This window comes from Oncorhynchus nerka, linkage group LG16 (genome assembly GCF_034236695.1).
Source record: "Oncorhynchus nerka isolate Pitt River linkage group LG16, Oner_Uvic_2.0, whole genome shotgun sequence".
Lineage (NCBI taxonomy): Eukaryota > Metazoa > Chordata > Actinopteri > Salmoniformes > Salmonidae > Oncorhynchus > Oncorhynchus nerka.
The window spans coordinates 36,046,878-36,070,224 of NC_088411.1; the positions used below are offsets into that span (position 1 = coordinate 36,046,878).

At 43.7% G+C, this 23,347-nt stretch overlaps 1 protein-coding gene across 1 annotated transcript; it reads right to left on the reverse strand.

The window, feature by feature from the left end:
- Window positions 1-554: 554 nt before the first annotated feature.
- LOC115123381 (E3 ubiquitin-protein ligase TRIM8-like) lies at window positions 555-23,212 on the reverse strand. The gene is given in 6 exon segments (XM_029652720.2): window positions 555-2,381; window positions 2,384-2,715; window positions 2,836-2,951; window positions 3,304-3,569; window positions 5,889-5,984; window positions 20,744-23,212. Coding segments are annotated over 6 exon segments (1,764 nt in total). The 5' UTR covers window positions 21,365-23,212; the 3' UTR covers window positions 555-2,048.
- Window positions 23,213-23,347: the final 135 nt, after the last annotated feature.

Sequence of the window (23,347 nt, forward strand, 5' to 3'; positions counted from 1 at the left end):
TGTGTGTGTGTGTTGTAGGGTTGAGGGGGCGGACAGCGAAGGTAAGACTGACCCAGATTCAGCCACCCGGCCCCCAACCTCGCCTCAAATCAGCTGACTTCTCAGATGGAGAGCTTGTTTAGTGGAACTCAGCTTGTTTACTGGAACTCAGCTCTCTCCTCGAGATCTTACCAACATCCCCAACCCAGCCTCCACAGAGACAGAGCAGACAGACTTTCTCCAGAGTGTGAGATTGAGTGAACGAGTGGGGGGGCTCCCACCCCTGACTCTTCACCAGAGAAAGAGGACAACTTTGACTGTGTTTTTCTCCCACCTCTCACCACAGGGTTTTACTCTCAGACTAACACCCAGTAAATAACAGGCTTAGTTGGATGTCTTCCCATATGGGTGTTGGTTGTATTCTTATGGGATTCTCCCTTCAACCCACTACATGACATTTAGTTCAGTTGTGTATTATTAACTTAAAACAGTTAACATATATGAATACAAAGGCTGAATGGGAGAGAAAAGTAAGAAGCCTCTTGGGCCATGATGACAAGAAATGGAAAACTGAATTAAATTATTTCATTTATTTGGAACCCTCCTCCAAATGACATGTCCTTAATTTTTCATTTCACAAAATATTTACAAAAAAGATAGTTTTCCTTTTTTTATATTGGTCGACTGTTCTTGTAACAATGGTTCCTTTCCAGCGTTTTTGACCAATGGTCACGTCAGGCAGTCCAGTTCCTCTTTAGAAAAAGTTCATGAAAAAACCCTCAACCAGTACTTTCACTCATCCTTTTTAAAACGGTTACTGATCTTTTTTTATTTTTTTATATTCCAGAGTGCTTTAATAAAACTCTTCCCCGCATGCTTACAGCCGCAAACTTGAAGCAGAGAGCTTGTGTGCTTGTTGAAAGGACGTGACATCACCCTGCAGGAAGTACATCATTAACGCATCGTCACCGTCACACCCCTGGATGCCTGAGCTGATTTGTTTGTCCAGTCCAGCCCATATAGTGGCTCGGAGAGCCTCAGTCGTGTCTACCAGGCCAACTAGCTTGAAGACAAACATGAAACCTGCTCATATGGGGTTATTACTCATATGGCAATAACTCACGTGTCATGATTCCTATATTAATAACTAGAAAATAAAAGGAGACAGTCTCTTAGTCTTTCAGACGGAAGAATTTAATCCGAGGGGAAGCCTGACAGCAGGAGGGAAGGGGTTTGGATCCCCTTTCCAGTGACATGGGCATAGAGAAAAGGAACAGAGAAGGTCTATAAACAGAGGAGGCTTACAGTTACCCCTACATCCTGATCTAGGGTCAGTCTCTGTCATTTGACCCTATGATGTTTAAGGTTAGGATTGGGGGGGGGGGGGGGGGCGGGTAAACTGATTGTAGACCTGTGTCTACGATCAGGGCAACTTCTACACAGAGCGAAATCCCAACACCCCCAAAGTGCATGGAGGGAGTCCCACACACACACACAGAAGAGAACCTGGAAGCATGAGTGTGTGTGTTCAAGCTGTACAGTACATTCCTGAACTCAGCAAGGAGAGGAGACAAAAGTGCTGCAACAAAACCAGAGCTTTAACAGTAATAAACCATCCTTCTCTTCACACATCCATCAGATACCCCAACAGACAGAAAATAATCAGAACAGTAATAACAATATTATAAGGCTAATCGATCTCACTACGACAGGGAGGGAGATGTCGCTAAAACATTTTAGTTGAGCCGAAATGCTTCAGCGTCAACAGTTGCTGCACAAACACACATATAATCATCATACAGTAACACTGTCTGTCTGTCTGACGAACATAGAAAAGGAATATATCAACCCTGCCCCCGAGTGTGGTGTGTGTGTAAATGTGTCTGAGTTGTAACATGGTGCTAAGCAGAGGATTGTCCGTATAACCAGTAGAAGTGTACTTCTGTGTGTGTAGCGGTATACATGTTCCGAATGTGTGTATCTCTGTAAGTGCATCTAATTGTGTGTGTGTGTTTTAACTAGTAGCGCAGTGCTAACCGGAGACCTAATTGCTTGTAGAAATGTGTGTGTTAACTGGTGACATAGTGCTTGGTGGAGGGCTGCCCATACAGCCCATAGAAGTCTGTGTGTCGGTGCGTCTGCTGTGCGTCTATCCAGTCTCTGACAGCAAGCCCTTGCATGGCTGGAGCTCCAGAGGCTAGGCCAGGGGGATGGGGATAGTCCTGGGCGCTTACCCAGGGAAAGGAGCCTGAACGTGGGTAGGGCGGGTGGCCGCGGTGCCCTGACACGGAGGGTACCCCGGAGCAGTAGCAGTTATCCATGGTACACACCAGGATCTTACGCCCGCCATACTGGGGGAGCACAGCCTGCTGGGAAGAATGGGAGGAGCTACTGCCGGCAGGGGGAAGTGGGAGGGACCGAACACAGACCCTGAATGGTGATTGGTCAGAGAGCCACTTCCTGTTCCGCCACCTTCGTTCATGTGGGAGGGGCCACAGGGACCCAGAGGCTGCTGATTTGAGGATTGGCCCTCTCCGGGGGCGGAGTTTGGGCCCTGGTAGGGCTGCTTAGAGGAGGAAGATGAGGAGTCCTTGAACCCGGAAGCAGTGTTTTTCCCGGCGCTCCCGTTGCCTTCTGGGAACGCCGAGGAGTGTTTGCGTTTCTCCACCCCCGAGCCAAGGCCGCTAGGAGACGCAGGGACGGACTGGAGGAATGAGGAGGGAGGGGTTAGGGGGGCTGGAGGGGGGGTGAGAGAGGTAGAGGAAGAGGAAAGAGGGGATCAGAATTACCTTGATCCACTAAGACAAACCAGATAAGGCTGTGATGGTTCTGTAAAGATAATTCTCTCAATTCTACCTTCCATTGTTTTCCGTAGGCCCTTCTCTCTCTTGGAGAGTTCTGACAGGAACAGCTTAGAGTTGAGACTTCCCACCTTGTAGGGAGGGAGTGCACTGCCCACGCACCCTTGAGACCTGCAATACACACACACACACACACACACGAATGTAACAAGCCTGGTATCTTAGTGCTCCATTAAAAGTATAGTTGTGGGACCGGAGTCTAGATGAGTGGTTAACACTCTTGACTCTGGGACCATACGATTCCCCCTGTGGCGAGGATCCCAGTTCAATCCTTGAATGAGCCCTGCGCATTGCTACTACTCATATCCTGTAATAAAAACATATAAGGAGTCTGGAACTTCACCCACCCTATAGTTGCAATGTGTGTAACAAGCATGACCATTCTAATATGATTACAGTGGTAAAGTGTGTAATCTCCTTTTTGTATCTGTAATAACATGTTTGTAATGGTCCTGTCTCTCACCGCTCCATGAGGATCTTGACAGGCTTGGTGTTCTTCATGAAGCCCAGCTCCTCAGATTTGCCAAAGGCCGTGTGGACTGAGCTGAGCAGCTTCTGGGCCTCGTGTCTCTGTTCTCCCAAAGCTAGAACCTGGCCCGCGTTTTCCTGGCAGAACCTAGAACGGGCCCGCTCTAGAACCTCCAGCGTACGGGACAAGTCTTCTTCCAAGAAGTGCTGCATCCGCAGATACTGCACACGCACCTCCTCTTTCAGCTCACACACTCTGTCCTGTAGGAGAGAACACATACTGTTAGACACACATAATTATCTCTATGGTTATATACTGAACTAAAATATAAAATGCAACATGATGGCAGAAATTTTCCATACACACTAAAGCTTATTTTTGTTTACATCCCTGTTATTGAACATTTCTCCCTTGCCAAGATAATCCATCCACCTGACAGGTGTGGCATATCAAGAAGCTGATTAAACAGCATGATCATTACACAAGTATACCTTGTGCTGGGGACAATAAAAGGCCACATATTTCTCAAGTTGAGGGAGTGTGCAATTGGCATGCTGACTGTAGGAATGTCCACCAGAGTGTTGCCAGATAATTGAATGTTCATTTATCTACTATAAGCCGCCTCCATCATTTTACAGAGTTTGGCAGTACGTCCAAACGGCCTCACAACCGCAGACCACGTGAAACTACGCCAGCCAAGGACCTCCGCAGGTAAAGAAGCTGCCAGTCGAGGACTTGTGAGGCGTATTGTTTCTCAAACTAGACACTAATGTACTTGTCCTCTTGCTCAGTTGTGCACTGGGGCCTCCCACTCTTTTTATACTGGTTAGAGCCAGTTTGCACTGTTTTCTGTGAAGGGAGTAGTACACAGCGTTGTACGAGATCTTCAGTTTCTTGGCAATTTCTCGCATGGAATAGCCTTCAATTCTCAGAACAAGAATAGACTGACGAGTTTCAGAAGAAAGTTCTTTGATTCTAGCCATTTTGAGCCTGTAATCGAACCCACAAACACTGATGCACCAGATACTTAACTAGTCTAAAGACGGCCAGTTTTATTGCTTCTTTAAATCAGAACAGTTTTCAGCTGTGCTAACATAATTGCAAAAGTGTTGTCTAATTAGCCTTTTAAAAGGATAAATGTGGATTAGCTAACAAAGTGCCATTGGAACACAGGAGTAATGGTTGCTGATAATGGGCCTCTGTATTCCTATGTAGATATAACATTAAAAAAATAAAACAAATACAGCCATTTCCAGCTACAATAGTCAATTACAACATTAACAATGTTTTTTTAATTTTATTTTTTCATTCAAAAACAAGGACATTTCTAAGTGACCCCAAATTTTTGAACGGTACCAGTGAAAAGTTTTAGAACACCTACTCATTCAAGAGTTTTAGAACACCTACTCATTCAAGAGTTTTAGAACACCTACTCATTCAAGAGTTTTAGAACACCTACTCATTCAAGAGTTTTAGAACACCTACTCATTCAAGAGTTTTTATTTTCACTATTTTCTACATTGTACAATAATAGTGAATACATCAAAACTAGGAAATAACACATATGGAATCATGTAGTAACCAAAAAAATGTGAGATTCTTCAAAGTAACAACCCTTTGCCTCGATGTCAGCTTTGCACACTCCTGGCATTCTCTCAACCAGCTTCATGAGGAATGCTTTTCCAACAGTATTCTTGAAGGAGTGCCCACATATATTCTGAGCACTTGTTGGCTACTTTTCAGACCAAAGGACAGATTTCCACCAGTCTAATGTCCATTGCTCGTGTTTCTTAGCCCAAGCAAGTCTCTTCTTATTGGGGGCCGTTAGTAGTGGTTTCCTTGCAGCAATTCAACCATGAAGGTCTGATACACGCAATCTCCTCTGAACAGTTGATGTTGAGATGTGTCTGTTACTTGATCTCTGGGAAGCATTTATTTGGGCTGCAACTTCTGAGGCTGGTAACTCTAATGAACGTATCCTCTGCAGCAGCCATAACTCTGGGTCTTCCTTTCCTCTGGCGGTCTTCATGAGAGCCAGTTTCATCATAGCGCTTGATGGTTTTTGAGACTGCACTTGAAGAAACGTTCAAAGTTCTTGCAATTTTCCAGATTGACTGACCATCATGTCTTAAAGTAGTGATGGACTGTCGTTTCTCTTTGCTTATTTGAGCTGTTCTTGCTATAATATGTACTTGGTCTTTTACCAAATAGGGCTATCTTCTATATACCACCCCTACCTTGTCACAACACAACTGATTAGCTCGAATAAGGAAAGAAATTCCACAAATTAACTTTTAACAAAGGCACACCTGTTAATTGAAATGCATTCCAGGTGACTATCTCATGGAGCTGGTTGAGATCATGCCAAGCTGTTATCAAGGCAAAGGGTGGCTACTTTAAAGAATCTCAAATACATATTGATTTGTTGAATAATTTTTGGGAAAAATAGGAAAAATAAAGAAAAATGAGTAGGTGTGTCCCAAACTTTTGACTGGTACTCTTGTGTATGGATAGATGACAGATAGATCATAGATACACACACATACATACACACAGAGAGTTTGAGAAATCAGACGTACCTCCACAACACACTTGTCAGAGTCCAATTTACAGAGCTGCTCATCGATGTCCTGAACTCTCTCCTCCACCCTCTCCTGCTGCCGCAATAGATTTTGCTGTGGGAAGGGGAGAAGGGGGAGGGAGAGAGCGACGAGACAGAGAGAGCGAAAGTGGGAGAGAACGAGAAATGGTAAGTTCATAGTTTGGTTCGATAACTCTGAACAAATCAATATGATGAGTGAAGACAAACTCCACCAGCCCACTACCAAGCCTCCAGCAGACTGAGACAGCTAATTTAGGCTCCATCTAACAAACACGCCATTTAAGGGGAGGAAGGGGGCTGTCATGGCAACCAAGATATATTTTCTGATTGCATGTGTGTGAGTTATGAAGGGATGAACTGGGGGGATAGCCAGATAACGGACTATTTAAAAAAAAAAATTAAGAACAAATTCTTATTTACAATGACGGCCTACCCCGGATGACGCTAGGCTAATTGTGCACCGCCCTATGGGACTCCCAAACACAGCCGGATGTGATGCAGCCTGGATTTGAACCAGGTACTGCAGTGACGCCTCTTGCACTGAGATGCAGTGCCTTAGACCACTGCGCCACTCGGGAGCCCTTTGTTTAAGCTTGGACACCTGTTTGCTGCGCAGCCTGCACGACTCAGGAGAGGGTGCGCACTGCAGCAGGGCGGGGGATGGGCAGGGGCTGGTGGTAATGTTGACATGGGAGGGAGAGAAAAAGTAGCCACTGACTCACGCTAGTTAGACAAACTTATAAATGCCATAGGTTAATCTATCATCCCATTTGTCAGCATTATTACCACCCTGTATCCTACTGCTGGCTTGCCTTGGAAGATAAGCAGGGTTGGTCCCTGGATGGGAGACCAGATGCTGCTAGAAGTGGTGTTGGAGGGCCAGTAGGAGGCACTCTTACCTCTGGGCTAAAAAAAATAAAAAATCTCAATGCCCCAAGGCAGTGATTGGGGACATTGCCCTGTGTAAGGTGCTTTCCTTCAGATGGAATGTTAAAATTAGGTATTCTGACTCTGTGGATTCCATGGCACTTATTGTAGGGGTGGTGTCCTGGTTAAATTCCTAATCTGGCCCTCATACCATCATGGCCATGTAATCATTTCCAATTGGCTCATTCACCCTCTTCCCTGTAAGTATTCTCCAGGTTGTTGTTGTAAAAGAGAACGTGTTAAGTCAACTTACCTGGTAAAACAAATATATGGCAGTGGCTGTCTTTACTAATCCATGCTTTTGTCACTTCTAGGTTAGACTACTGCAATGCTCTACTTTCCGGCTACCCGGATGAAGCACTAAATAAACTTCAGTTAGTGCTAAATACAGCTGCTAGAATCCTGACTAGAACCAAAAAATGTGATCATATTACTCCAGTGCTAGCCTCCCTACACTGGCTTCCTGTCAAAGCAAGGGCTGATTTCAAGGTTTTACTGCTAACCTACAAAGCATTACATGGGCTTGCTCCTACCTATCTCTCTGATTTGGTCCTGCCGTACATACCTACACGTACGCTACGGTCACAAGACGCAGGCCTCCTAATTGTCCCTAGAATTTCTAAGCAAACAGCTGGAGGCAGGGCTTTCTCCTATAGAGCTCCATTTTTATGGAATGGTCTGCCTATCCATGTAAGAGACGCAAACTCGGTCTCAACCTTTAAGTCTTTACTGAAGACTCATCTCTTCAGTGGGTCATATGATTGAGTGTAGTCTGGCCCAGGAGTGGGAAGGTGAACGGAAAGGCTCTGGAGCAACGAACCGCCCTTGCTGTCTCTGCCTGGCCGGTTCCCCTCTTTCCACTGGGATTCTCTGCCTCTAACCCTATTACAGGGGCTGAGTCACTGGCTTACTGGGGCTCTTTCATACCGTCCCTAGGAGGGGTGCGTCACTTGAGTGGGTTGAGTCACTGATGTGATCTTCCTGTCTGGGTTGGCACCCCCCCTTGGGTTGTGCCGTGGCGGAGATCTTTGTGGGCTATACTCGGCCTTGTCTCAGGATGGTAAGTTGGTGGTTGAAGATATCCCTCTAGTGGTGTGGGGGCTATGCTTTGGCAAAGTGGGTGGGGTTATATCCTTCCTGTTTGGCCCTGTCCGGGGGTGTCCTCGGATGGGGCCACAGTGTCTCCTGACCCCTCCTGTCTCAGCCTCCAGTATTTATGCTGCAGTAGTTTATGTGTCGGGGGGCTAGGGTCAGTTTGTTATATCTGGAGTACTTCTCCTGTCCTATTCAGTGTCCTGTGTGAATTTAAGTGTGCTCTCTCTAATTCTCTCTTTCTTTCTCTCTCTCGGAGGACCTGAGCCATGCCTCAGGACTACTTGACGTGATGGCTCCTTGCTGTCCCCAGTCCACCTGGCCGTGCTGCTGCTCCAGTTTCAACTGTTCTGCCTTATTATTATTGGACCATGCTGGTCATTTATGAATATTTAAACATCTTGGCCATGTTCTGTTATAATCTCCACCTGGCACAGCCAGAAGAGGACTGGCCACCCCACATAGCCTGGTTCCTCTCTAGGTTTCTTCCTAGGTTTTGGCCTTTCTAGGGAGTTTTTCCTAGCCACCGTGCTTCTACACCTGCATTGCTTGCTGTTTGGGGTTTTAGGCTGGGTTTCTGTACAGCACTTTGAGATATCAGCTGATGTACAAAAGGCTATATAAATAAATGTGATTTGATTTACTGTATCAAATCAATGTAAAGAAGCTAAGGTTAGCTAGTTGAGGATATTTTGATGTGCTCCCTGTCCACAACAACTCGGATTAAACAGACTACCTGTCAGTTGCTCGTTGTAGTCTAATCCTCATTTAGCCAATTTAATTCCGTCATTTTAATGATATTAAATTATTATTAATTAAATTATATATTAAATTATTATATATATTAATATATTATTAATAATATTAATATATTATTAATATATTATTATATTAATATAATTATAGATATTAAATTATTATTATTAAATTATATATTTAATGATATGATTAGAGATCTCCCACGTCACGTTGCTACACATGGAGCCTCTGACTGGTGCCAACAACAAGATACACGCATGAAACTATGTAGGCTACACAGTCTTTATATGGGGCACACGTCAATAAATCTACATTCAAAAGTTTGTTGGTTTATTGAATTAAGAATTTCAAACGTCATGGTATGCTGTGTGTGGCAATGTCACAAAGATCATTTCAATTGAGACAAAGACTTTTCATTGTTGAAATAGACCGATTATTTAAAAAAAATTGTATTCACAACTATTCGAATATTAACATCAGTTTGGATATTTGAATAACCGAGCCCATCCCAAGGGTGGAGAGAAAGGCGAGCGGGAGAGCAACTGGGGGCAGAGAGAGAGATTTTCTCCTGCTGCTCCTCACCTCTTCCTCAATACTCTTTCTGAGCCCCACAAACACACATTAGGCCCACTCATGATACCGTTGTCACAACACTGGTTATTCTGGGCTGGCATTAGCATGGCTACAACACACACGCTCAGATTGGCCAAACCAGAGTACCAGGCCAGCCGGCACAACTGACGCCAAACTAAGGCCAAAAACACAAGATAAGGAATTCCCAGACTTCCCAATCCCAAATAGAGTTCTAGCCTTTACTCCATAGGATCCTCTCTGGATCTGAAATGTAGGATTTTGATTTGGGATTCAGCAGGGGAAACGAGACAGAAATTGGAACATTCCACTTCCTGGGGGAAAGGTTATAAGTATGGCAATTCACTCCTCCTTTAGCATCTTCACACACACAGTGGAGGTCTGTGATCTGAATGCTAGGAGTTCTTCACAGGTCCAAGAGACCCGGAATTCCAAGATCCGACCCAGGACTTGAGCAGGTCCGGGGTCCTAAATTCTGACTTGGGTCTGGTCCGATAGAACTGCCATGTGTTTCTGGACACATCCTCTGTTAAGATAATGTGTGAGGTGATGAGAACTGCACAAGCTTGTTATCTGTGTCAGTCAATTGCAACTCAAAACGTATAGTTTATGTCCAGCTGAAAGTGGTTGATTTAAATGTATGCTCACTCAGCTGTGCTTCACAAGTAATACAAAACGGATCTATTACCGGTGTGATCATACAGCCTACCTCAAATTTTGAAACAGATTTTAAAAAATAAAAAAGGCCCGAACAACAATGCATTGTCAGGGCAATTCCAGCAAAGCCAATATGCAGTGATAATGTATATTGGGCCTCTAACAAACCAGTACTGTTTTTAATTGGTTAATGTTGTATAGGCTTATGTTTTAGTCATGTTAAAAGAAAATATGAGCGGTAGATCTCAGCTTGCATTTTGACTCAGAAGGTTGGTTATCGCTGTTCTAGAGTTTTCCCTGTTAACTTCTTATGGCTGGGGGGCAGAATTGAGGAGCTAGGATGAATAAGGTGTCCAGAGTAAACTGCCTGCTACTCAGGCCCAGCTACGATATGCATATAATTAGTAGATTTGGATAGAAAACACTCTGTAGTTTCTAAAACTGTTTGAATGCTGTCTGAGTATAACAGAACTCATATGGCAGGCAAAAACTTGAGAAAAAATCCAACAAGGAAGTGGGAAATCTGAGGTTTGTAGGTTAAGTCTTTGCCTATCCAATTTACAGTATAAAATGTGGTCCGTTTGCACTTCCTAAGGCTTCCACTAGATGGCAACCGTCTTTAGAACCTTGTTTCAGGCTTCTACTGTGAAGGGGGAATGAATAAGAGCTGTTTGAGTCAGGGGTCTGGCAGAATGCCATGAGCTAAATCATGCGCACGGCCGTGAGAGCCTGCTGCGTTCCTTTTCATTTCTAAAGACAAAGGAATTGTATCCGGTTGGACTATTATTGAAGATTTATGATACAAAACATCCTAAAGATGGATTCTATACATTGTTTGACATGTTTCTACGAACTGTAATGGAACTGTCGTCTGAACTAAGTGCCTGCACCTTGTGAATTTGGATTTGTGAACTAAACGCGAACAAAAAGGAGGTATTTGGACATATATGGACTTTCTCGAACAAAACAAACATTTATTGTGGACCTGGGATTCCTGGGAGTACATTCCAATGAAGATCAAAGGTAAGTTAATATTTATAATGCTATGCTGACTTCTGTTGACTTTACAATATGGCGGGTATCTGTATGGCTTGTTTTGGTCTCTGAGCGCTGTTCTCAGATTATTGCATGGTGTGCTTTTTCCGTAAAGCTTTTTTGAAATCTGACACAGCGGTTGTATTAAGGAGAAGTTTATCTTTAATTCCATGTATAACACTTGTATTTTCATCAACATTTATGATGATTATTTCTGTAAATTGATGTGGCTCTCTGCAAAATCACCAGCTGTTTTGGAAGCAAAACATTACTGAACATAACGCGCCAATGTAAACTGATATTTTTGGATATAAATATGAACTTTATCGAACAAAACATACATGTATTGTGTAACATGAAGTCCTATGAGTGTCATCTGATGAAGATCAAAGGTTAGTGATTCATTTTCTCTATTTCTGCTTTTTGTGACTCCACACTTTGGCTGGAAAAATGGCTGTTTTTCTGTGACTAGGTGCTGACCTAACAATCATATGGTGTGCTTTCGCTGTAAAGCCTTTTTGAAGTCGGACACTGTGGTGGGATTAACAACAAGTTTATCTTTAAAATAGTGTATAATACTTGTATGTTTGAGGAATTTTAATGAGATTTCTGTTTGAATTTGGCACCCTGCAATTTCACTGGCTGTTGTCAAATCGATAATGTTAATGGGATTTCAGCCGTAAGAAGTTAACAACATTAACGTTTCCCTTTACTGTGGCAATTGTGATCGAATCAAAGCAATATTAGCCACTTTCAATGCAACATAACGATCTGTAAAATGGTAACAAAAGCTTTAGTTTCTAGACTGTCTTCCTCTCAGGCTTCCATGTCTTCTCCCTGGACCTCCTCAATGTTCACCTCTTGAACATCAGACTGAAGCCTCATCTTCACGGTCTCTGTCCAACCTTGTTGAAGATGGCTCTTTGTCAGGCTCAAAAAGCCTCAAATTTGCCCAGATGGCCACCAATTTTTCAACCCTTGTACTGGTCAGCCTGTTGCGTGCTTTGGTGTTTGTGTTCCCAAACAAGGACCAGTTGCGCTCTGAGGCGGCTGATGTTGGTGGGATTTGGAGGATGATGGAGGCAACAGGGGAGAGAGCCTCAGATCCAAAGTCCCTTCCACCAGGTGGCTGATGAGATATGTTGGCATGACCGCCATATTGCATCTCCATCGCAAAACCCTTGCTTGGAAGTGTACTTTGCCTGACTGCCAAGAACCTTACCCTCATACAGACAGGATGCTCTTGCCAGCATACTTGGGGTCCAACATGTATGCTGCGGCATGTATGGGCTTCAGGCAGAAGTCTTCACGCTTTCTGATGCATTTCAGCACTGCAGTTTCCTCTGCTTGGAGCAACAGTGAAGTGGGCAGGGCAGTATGGATTTATTATTTTACATAACATCAGACAGGATGGCATCGTCTCCCTCAATCCATGCAATGGCTACTGCTATAGGTTTCTGGTGTTTCAGGCTGCTTACCACGCTCTACCAAAATACATCATCCAGGAGGATCCTCTTGATGGGGCTGTTTATATCGACAGACTGTGTTATGGCCATTTCTTGGAGACTCCTTCCTCTCCGGGAGACTGTCAAACATGCTGACAACACCACCCCAACAGGTGTTGCTGGGCAGCTTCAATGTGGTTCTCTTATTCTTCTCACTTTGCTAGGTGAGGTAGATGGCTGTTATAACTTGATGACCCTTCACATACCATTGTTTTCAGTGCCATGACATCGTGGAGGAGCAGGTTCAATGCATGAGCAGCACAGCCAATGGGTGTGATGCGAAGGTAGGACTCCTCCACTTTAGACCAATCAGCCATCACGTTCTCAGCACTGTCTGTCACCAGTGCAAATACCTTCTGTGGTCCAAGGTCATTGATGACTGCCTTCAGCACATCTGCAATGTAGAGACCGGTGTGTCTGTTGTCCCTTGTGTCTGTGCTCTTGTAGAATACTGGTTGAGAGGTGGATATTTAGTTAATTATTCCTTGCCCAAGAACATTCGACCACCTATCAGAGATGATTGCAATACAGTCTGCTTTCTCTATGTGATTTGCTTGACTGTCACTTGAACTCTGTTGAACTCTGCATCTGGCAAATGAGTAGATAAAGCATGTCTGGTATGAGGGGTGTATGCTGGGCGAATAACATTCAGAAATCTATTCCAATACACATTGCCTGTGCGCATCAGAGGTGAACCAGTTCCATACACAGCTCGAGCAAGACATTCATCAGCATTTCTCTGACTAATTGTCACCTTAAATAGAAGTAGAGGCCCTTTTGTCAGAGGTTGCTTGTTGTGAGCGCCGAGGGAACTTTATGCACTTGGCCAGATGATTCTGTATCTTTGTTGCATTCTACACAAATGATTTGGCACAGTATTTGCAAATGTACACAGATTTTCCTTCTACATTAGCTGCAGTGAAATGTTTCCACACATCAGATAGTGCCTGTGGCATTTTCCTGTAAAGATTAGGGAAAAAAACTAGAAAAAAATATACATATATATTTTAAAAAACTGACGGTATTTTATGTTTAATAATAAAAGTTCTACATTTGCTTTATAAGTAGTGTGTGACCCTAGGGTGGCGACACATACATTCTAAATGATTTCAATGGGTCTTTCTCCATTCTGATTGTTTTATACTGTTCAGGTCATTTCTACACTATCACATAGGGCTGCACGATATGGGCAAGCAATCTGGACCTTATTTTTTTTACCATATGTTGCAATTTTAATTGCGATTTAGAGCAAAACACTTGTGTTAACTGTTGGAATCATGGAAATAGAATGTCTACTCTAATTATATAGTTAGAATATAATAGTGGGCACTTTGAATACAGTGTTGTTTGACATGACAACAAATGAAAATGCCAGCGAGGAGCTATTCTGACAGGGTAAGAACTAAAGTGTTGATAGGTGTTTCCTAGGGGATCCTATAAGCTTTGGCTACATTGAATGTTCTCTTAGCTACTTCATGTTGCTAACATTCTTGCTTTGCGTTTACCTCTAATTTAGAAGATACTGTTACGCAAACAAGATTATTTAAGTCAACACCATCACTGGTATTATCAGGCTTTGTAGCCAATTACGCTTGCTCTTACTCAGCGCATTTATTAGCTAGCTAGCGATTAGCGGCTAACAATCAGTGGCTAACAAGATTTTGAAACAACTTGCTAAGAAAAGACAAACGAGCTGTTTGCAGATGTAAGAAACACAAGCTAATAGTGTAATTATAGAATGCTAGTAGATTTATATTAAAGAAGCAAAGTGGCAACTGCATCGTTGTCATCAACATTGTTCACCCACGGCTGCATGGCCAGGCACGACTCCAACACCATCATTAAGTTTGCAGACGACACAACAGTGGTAGTAGGCCTGATCACCGACAACGACGAGACAGCCAAGAGAGAGGTCAGAGACCTGGCCGGGTGGTGCCAGAATAACAACCTTTCCCTCAACGTAACCAAGACTAAGGAGATGATTGTGGACTACAGGAAAAGGAGCAACGAGCACGCCCCCATTCTCATCGACGGGGCTGTAGTGAAGCAAGTGGAGAGCCAGGTTCCTTGGTGTCCACATCAACAACAAACTAGAATGGTCCAAACACACCAAGACCGTCATAAAGATGACATGACAAAGCCTATTCCCCCTCAGGAAAGATTTGGCATGGGTCCTGAGATCTTCAAAAGGTTCTACAGCTGCAACATCGAGAGCATCCTGACCGGTTGCATCACTGCCTGGTATGGCAATTACTCTGCCTCTGACCGCAAGGCACTACAGAGGGTAGTACGTATGGCCCAGTAAATCACTGGGGCCAAGCTGCCTGCCATCCAGGACCTCTACACCAGGCAGTGTCAGAGGAAGGCCCTAAGAATTGTCAAAGACCCCAGCCACCCCAGTCATAAACTGTTCTCTCTACTTCCGCATGGCAAGCGGTACCAGAGTGCCAAGTCTAGGACAAAAAGGCTTCTCAACAGTTTTTACCCCCAAGCCATAAGACTCCTGAACAGGTAACCAAATGGTTATCCGGACTATTTGCATTAACTATTTGCAAAAACTAACTAGCAGAAATTGTTAACAAGTTAGAAATTATTTAACCACACATTGATGTAGGCTACTATTTACTTGTAAAACAAAAAAGCATGTATGTCATATAATATATTTTCCCCACCCAGTATTGTAATCAAAACTTACCAGAAAGTAAGAATTCCATTGAATTGGGGATATGCCATAAGACCTAGAATTGAGTTGTGTATCCCACAAAAAAAAAGGTTCCCTGTCATAAGCCAACTTGAATGAATTTAAGCAAAATTCCCCAAATCCCCGGGCTTAACTTCCCACTGAAAATGTCCGTAAATGTACCGTTAAGTTTCAGACCCTTTGCAACCCTAGGCAGAATGCATTGGAGTAGGATTCTATTGCATTGACATGCACTACTCAGCCCGTACTCTACAAAGACTTGTGTGGCATAAACAAGCAGAGCTACAGGAGGCCTATAAGTAAATAGACCATTGCCATATATGGCTCTGTGCCATGTACTTTGAACTGGACTGTGCTTACAGCATGAGCTTGTTTTGAGATCAAAGCGAAAGCTGCATGTTGCCACGTGTGCACATTTTGTTCATATCCTTTGCTAGTTGATGAGGTATTAGCCCAGTTATAAATCATTTGTAGTCAGCAATAGGGAAAGGGAAATACCTAGTCTGTTGTACATCTGAATGCATTCAACTTAAATGTGTCTTCCGCATCTTACACAAGGGGAGTGATTGCTTCCTACAAGAGCTTTTTGAAAAAGCGAGTCAGGCAAAGAGCTTTTTTTTGCCTTAAAAGGAGCAGTTTCATATTTTGAGACAGGCTTTAATAAGCTAAGTAGCCAATAGACAGAGGGTAACATAATTTGTTTGATTCTCTGTAATAAAAATGGTACAGGAATAATAATGCATTTATTCTGAAGTATTCTTGCATGAAACAATTTCAGTCACCTCCTTGTCTGAAATACAAGTGGTTAAACAGGTTAATGTCAAGCCCTGCACGTTTTTTCCAAAAGTCTCATGGAATGTAGGCCCACATTGAACACCACACATTGGCTGCTACTGTAGGCTGAATGACAGAACAGCTATTTCCATGTTAAAATATTATGGGATGTATTTTCTCCATTGTTTTTGATGGTAGGCCACTCTGGTAGACCTACATTATGATCAAATAGTTTTAACAGTGGCCATGTAGGCTACTGTGTCTAACTTAGTGGGTAAAGCCTCAGTGTTCACAGTAAACGCACACTGGAAGTTGCACATCACTTTAACGTTCAAATTTGTGCTCAGCAGACCTGAAATATGCTCAGTGCTTGTACACTGCTTATAACCAACATTGAGGGAGTGTTTGCAGAGGGGTGTGGTTTATATAGCTACTCTACTGGTGCCAAAATTAGATGGTAGGGTGTCAAATATAATAAAAGGTTTACCCTATTTATCAATGGAAAATACATACGTTTCCTCTTTAATCTGTGTCTGGTGTTAAGTAGTTACTGGCTAGCTAGGTCTTCATCTGTCTGGTGTTAGGTAGTTACTGGCTAGCTAAGTCTTCATCTGTCTGGTGTTAGGTAGTTACTGGCTAGCTAGGTCTTCATCTGTCTGGTGTTAAGTAGTTACTGGTTAGCTAGGTCTTCATCTGTCTGGTGTTAGGTAGTTACTGGTTAGCTAGGTCTTCATCTGTCTGGTGTTAGGTAGTTACTGGTTAGCTAGGTCTTCATCTGTCTGGTGTTAGGTAGTTACTGGCTAGCTAGGTCTTCATCTGTCTGGTGTTAGGTAGTTACTGGCTAGCTAGGTCTTCATCTGTCTGGTGTTAGGTAGTTACTGGCTAGCTAGGTCTTCATCTGTCTGGTGTTAAGTAGTTACTGGCTAGCTAGGTCTTCATCTGTCTGGTGTTAAGTAGTTACTGGCTAGCTAGGTCTTCATCTGTCTGGTGTTAAGTAGTTACTGGTTAGCTAGGTCTTCATCTGTCTGGTGTTAGGTAGTTACTGGCTAGCTAGGTCTTCATCTGTCTGGTGTTAAGTAGTTACTGGCTAGCTAGGTCTTCATCTGTCTGGTGTTAAGTAGTTACTGGTTAGCTAGGTCTTCATCTGTCTGGTGTTAGGTAGTTACTGGCTAGCTAGGTCTTCATCTGTCTGGTGTTAAGTAGTTACTGGCTAGCTAGGTCTTCATCTGTCTGGTGTTAAGTAGTTACTGGTTAGCTAGGTCTTCATCTGTCTGGTGTTAAGTAGTTACTGGCTAGCTAGGTCTTCATCTGTCTGGTGTTAAGTAGTTACTGGTTAGCTAGGTCTTCATCTGTCTGGTGTTAAGTAGTTACTGGCTAGCTAGGTCTTCATCTGTCAGGTGTTAGGTAGTTACTGGCTAGCTAGGTCTTCATCTGTCTGGTGTTAGGTAGTTACTGGCTAGCTAGGTCTTCATCTGCCTGGTGTTAAGTAGTTACTGGCTAGCTAGGTCTTCATCTGTCTGGTGTTAGGTAGTTACTGGCTAGCTAGGTCTTCATCTGTCTGGTGTTAGGTAGTTACTGGCTAGCTAGGTCTTCATCTGTCTGGTGTTAGGTAGTTACTGGCTAGCTAGGTCTTCATCTGTCTGGTGTTAAGTAGTTACTGGCTAGCTAGGTCTTCATCTGTCTGGTGTTAAGTAGTTACTGGTTAGCTAGGTCTTCATCTGTCTGGTGTTAGGTAGTTACTGGTTAGCTAGGTCTTCATCTGTCTGGTGTTAAGTAGTTACTGGCTAGCTAGGTCTTCATCTGTCTGGTGTTAGCTAGTTACTGGCTAGCTAGGTCTTCATCTGTCTGGTGTTAGGTAGTTACTGGTTAGCTAGGTCTTCATCTGTCTGGTGTTAGGTAGTTACTGGTTAGCTAGGTCTTCATCTGTCTGGTGTTAAGTAGTTACTGGCTAGCTAGGTCTTCAGCGAGTATGGAAGAAAAGGATAGTTCAAAACATCCGTCAGTGCTGCTGTGATTCGCATCACAACAGACAGGACAAACGGGAGATAAATATAGCAATATAATTGATGCAATTTCAATGTCCTTCTTCGTTGCTTTGTTGATCACCAAATTTGCTTGAGATGATTTGACTGCAACACTGCGTCCAAGTTGTTTGACGTAGGCGTTTTAAAGAGCTGTCAGTCAAGGTCAGCTCATGGATATAAGCTCCCTGACCACTCAGACGGTCTTTTCAAACTTCCTGGTAGTTAGCCGTGTGAGAAAAAGTCATTTTCAGAACGACTGTGCATAAAAATACGCAACATGTGTTTTGTTTAATTCTGTCAAGTAATTTTCTTAGGCCAGATTATGTTCCAACTAATGTTGTGTTTGCCGCAATATAATAGAATTACCGGTAGCCCAATGGCTACTCCCAATGGCTACTCCCAATGGCTACTCGCAATGGCTACTCGCAATGGCTACTCGCAATGGCTACTCCCAATGGCTACTCGCAATGGCTACGCCCAATGGCTACGCCCAATGGCTACGCCCAATGGCTACGCCCAATGGCTACTCCCAATGGCTACGCCCAATGGCTACTCCCAATGGCTACTCGCAATGGCTACGCCCAATGGCTACTCCCAATGGCTACTCCCAAAGGCTACTCCCAATGGCTACTCCCAATGGCTACTCCCAATGGCTACTCGCACTCAAACCATGAAAAGGAAAAACCAACGAGGGCGAGATGAAACTAAATGCCACCTGTTCGTACTTTCCCTATAAACAATGGCTTTTGATATTACCCTAATAAAAATGTTTGGTTTGGCTATTATTAGGTTAAGCTACTGCAGCGCTTTAAAGGCATTGCGTACAAGCGACAGTAGAATTTGAGGTCATGGAGAATGTTTTAGGCCTACCAGAGTTACTCCTATAATCTAAAAATATAATGAATTTTATGATCGAAAATCTTTCTCTCTGCTTCTTTTAGGCCTAGCCTAAGCCTCTCTTTCTTTATATAAATATAGGTCATATTAATATCATACAGTGGACCCCTAACCTGCAATGTCCTGATGCATTTAGTGCCCAAACCTCTGACAGCGGAACCATAAAAGTGGACAATTATTGTTTAGGAAAGTAAAAACCAATAAAACAGGCTATAAAAAGTTTTGAATAACTACAGATCTAAAATATATCTGTTCTAGGCAGTTTAAGGACACTTAATTGTGGATCATTTGGCCCCCCAAAAAATCTTGTATATTTATGGCGCTGGCAATGCCCAGTTGGTTTCTTTCGCTCAATCTTTCTACTCCCGGATCTGAACGGGCCTCTCGGTTCAGGACCAACACGGGTCTGTTTTTCCACAGGCCTTTTTGCGGAATGGGTCTGACTATACACACATCCAATTGGAACAGGTCTCCCTCTCATTCAACATCTTTTCCACGAGGACTCCCAGTAGGGAGGGATGATTTGGGGGAAGGCTGCAGGGCATCTCTACCCCCGTCACGACCACCTCCACCAGACGCACTTAAGCATCAGTGCATTAGCCCCGGGTTCCCGAAGTCACTCATCACATATGGAGATGGTAGTCAGAGCAACAATCAGAGGATAGGAATTCACACTGTAGGTTGTTATACAAAACAGAATGTCCTCCTAACCATTCCAATGTGGCTGTTCCCCAAAAACACACCCATCCACCTACACACAAGAGTACTAACATACTATTGAGTCAGAGACCAGAAGTAGTCACCAATATGAGTGAGGAGAAAAGCTTGTGTGACTGACTAGCCCCTATCTGATATCCCAAATCTGGGGATAGTTTGTCGTTTTTAAACCAACCACAGCTTTCCTTACTAGAAACCAGGAAATAAAGAGATTCACAAGAAAAAAAAAGGAAACCATAAACAACCATTCTTCATCCTTTTCTACCACAGAATGGAGTGAAGAATCTCACTTCAACCCCCCCATACCACCCCCTTCTCCCGGCCTGTGTACCCAGGCGAGGATGCACCTGTGCTGAGGAGATAAGGCTGGCTGAAACCCCTCATTGTTCCACCCCTCCAACACATTGTTTGTCACTCTCAACAGATGAGTGGGGGTTGGAATGGATCAAAATAGAGAAATGCATTCAGTATAGACCCACGTCACACACCAGGTTTTCCCGTTAGCCGGTAATAGCCAGCTTTTGGCCGATTAAAAAAAGGAAAAAGACGATAAATTACCACCGGCCAATTGTCCAGGACAAGAGAAAAATCCCATTGCGAAATAATGCATTTTAGCCGGTTCACTGATTGAAATACCAGTCGATGTAGCGCGAGAGCTGCTGCAACAGCGCATTCATTGCCGCTGGAGTAAAACTAGCTTTTTTATAAGCCCAATCATTGCACAACAATTCTAAATGCAAATCACGTGTTAAACTGTTGAAGGCCACAATTCCAAAGAGCTATTTTCATTTCTCAACTGGTAATTGAAAGTCTCTTCCCATTCGCCATTCAAGTGTTCAGGCAACTAGGCCGGCTTCAACGTGTCAAACAACACTTTGAAATGAGCTGCAGGGCAGTATGCATTCTGAGACCTGAACATTTTACTACATATTATGAGGCATGTCTTAGCTTGCTTCAAAAGTATCCTAGCCAATGCATAAGGGTCCGGTAAATTTCTTAAGATGTCCTGAAAATTAAAATGCTGCCGGTCCAATGTGAGGTGCCACATTTTCCTAACGGAAGCCCTGACACACACAATATTTTTCCCAATTTGAGCAGCTTTGTCCTTAACTAAAGGAAAGGGTGTAAGAGACATAATAGATCTTAATTGTACCCGTATATCGTTGCGTCGTAGCTCAACGTCGGTGACCCCGTGTCCGTGACTGGGATGACATCGCGTGAAGCAGCAGTACTGACACACGGCAGTCTGTTCTGCCTCACAGTGGTAGAGTCTGTACTCGTCGTGCTGCGGACATGTCCAGGCCTTGACCGCCTCAGCCTCCACCAGCAGGTGTCCCAGGGCGGAGCAGGGCTGCTGCAGGTGTGTCTGGACGTGGCTCTGACAACAGGGGGCGCTACATCGTAGGCACACCTTCACGGCCGGGAGCGGTGGCCCGCGGCGGCACAGAATACACTGCAGCACCGGCGAGGCCGCCTTCTCTACAGACAACGCGTTAAACTTGTCCACGATGTTGGACAGCTTGTGGTTCTTCTCCAGAGCGGGCTTCTGACTGTAGGCATGGTTGCACTCGGGGCAGCGGACCAGGGAAGAGTCTTTAGCCCAGGCCTCTGAGATGCAGCCCCGGCAGAAGTTGTGCTTGCAGGGCAGCTGGATGGGCTCAGAGAAGACGTGCAGGCAGATGGGGCAGATCAGCTCCTCTTCAAAACAGTTCCTCCACGTCTCGGACAGGTCGGAGGTCGCCATGTTGGAGGCCATGTTGGGAGTGGCGGACATAGACACACGACGACAAACTTCTCACATCAAAAAAATAACAACCCTATGGCTCTATAGCCATATACTAAGCCCCTTGACTATAGCTCAAATGTCTTGAGGACTGTATAATGAAATGCTCTAGTCCAATATGTTAGTCCTTGAGGGATAATTGTCTATTGTGCAAGCGCCAAAAACGTAGCAATGAAGGGTTATTTTTAATCACCAGCACCGTCAACCAGTTTAGTCCAACCGACTGATGACACTGTCAGTGAGTCTTGTGAATGTCCGTCAGCTCCCTGCTATTGCTTTAAATCCAGGCAGCAGTGCACATCCTGTAGGGCAGAGCAGGTAGGCAGATTCCACAGCGACAGGCGCAGTCAGAAAAGGCCTCCGGACAACACCTCGGTGATTACAACACACAGTCCGGGCTGACCTTATGCATATTACCTTACCGTAAAGGTCCTTCCCGTTTATCTTAAATCACACGAGTTAGGCAAGAAACGTCTGACTTTGTGCGTAATATATGCCTATTTCTGACACCTCAATTGTTCGTATTTCCAGATAGCTACACGTATATGCTACGGTATGATAGCAATGAAGGCACAGAGATCTACCGAGCAATACGGTTCAGACATTACACCGAATCGGTCTAAATTAGGGCCGTTTAGATGGTTACATCACCGTCAAGCTTGAATTGATTTATATACAGCTGATGAAAGACTTCAACGCTCACCCATTCCTCTCCCCTTCTGCGTAGGTCTTACTTTAGCTTGACGACTTAGCCTCGACTTCCTCGTCGGTTTATGTTTGTTTGTTCCTCAATCGATTGAAGTCCAGCAATGAACATACGGAAAATATTACGTTGCCGAATGTATTCCTATACCCACACCCTGAATAAAGCGATTTATAAATCGATCAAGCGTGCCCAAGGTTAATAAAACGCCTATGTTCCAATGAAGAGAATATGAATTATGTTCTTTTGTCCTCCAAAAATGCACAGACTATTTTAGGTGCATTCACAATTAATATGATTATGCTCGTGACAGCTTTTTCTAAGTAGGCTCTAACTAAAAAATATTATTCGGATTTGCAAATCCGTTACATATGACAAGTGTCCTTAGCCCTTCAATAAACATTGTATCACGTTGAGACGGACTTTGATCCTCACGATATAGCGACAAAATAACAGCCTGTTTGTTTGATGTGTAATGTCGTCAGCTATGAAGCCTCCACAGGCAACGATCGCATATCTGCACACAAGGCCTCGACGTTTCTCACCAAATACTCTTTCCACTCGGCTGTTGGCCTATAAAGACTTGATCAAAAAATATCATACAAATACTTCCGTCAGATGGCTATGTACTGCATAGTTTAATAGCCGACTCCAGTTCATACGCACAAAACAAAGGGTTTTTAGAATACACTGGAATGTTGGCTGCTGTGGCGAGCATTCAGATCAGAAACACAGACCATCAAAACGTCTCCAGACCCAACATGTCCTGGCTTCATTCCTTTGGTTTAATCAGAGACGGATCATGACTATTATCAACTCACATTTCGAAAAAAACAAACATCTCTCCACTTACTTCGTAAGCTTAATTAAATCGCTTCAATTATCTGAGACGTCACATCACTATGTTCTGCCGCTGCACAACGCATAAATAAAGGCTAAGCAAGAATATTTACGACTACCACAGATTTAACATTTACATCCAATATTCTATCTAATGTGTATATAATATATATATATATATAACACCCTTCTAATCTTAACTTAAAGAGGACGTCGCTATTCTGGCCTTATTAAAATGTAGCTGTCATCAGCCATCTTACACTCCTCATTAAAAAAAAAAAAAAGCAAGAAAGAATCCATACAGGGCCTTGGTTGTTCACACAACTCGTTTGGTTTGCTGATCACACCGAAACAAAAAGAATCCGTCGCGTTCAAACACGCCTCGCCAGTTCTTTCAGATCCAGCGGTGTATATGTGGCCATTTTCGAGGC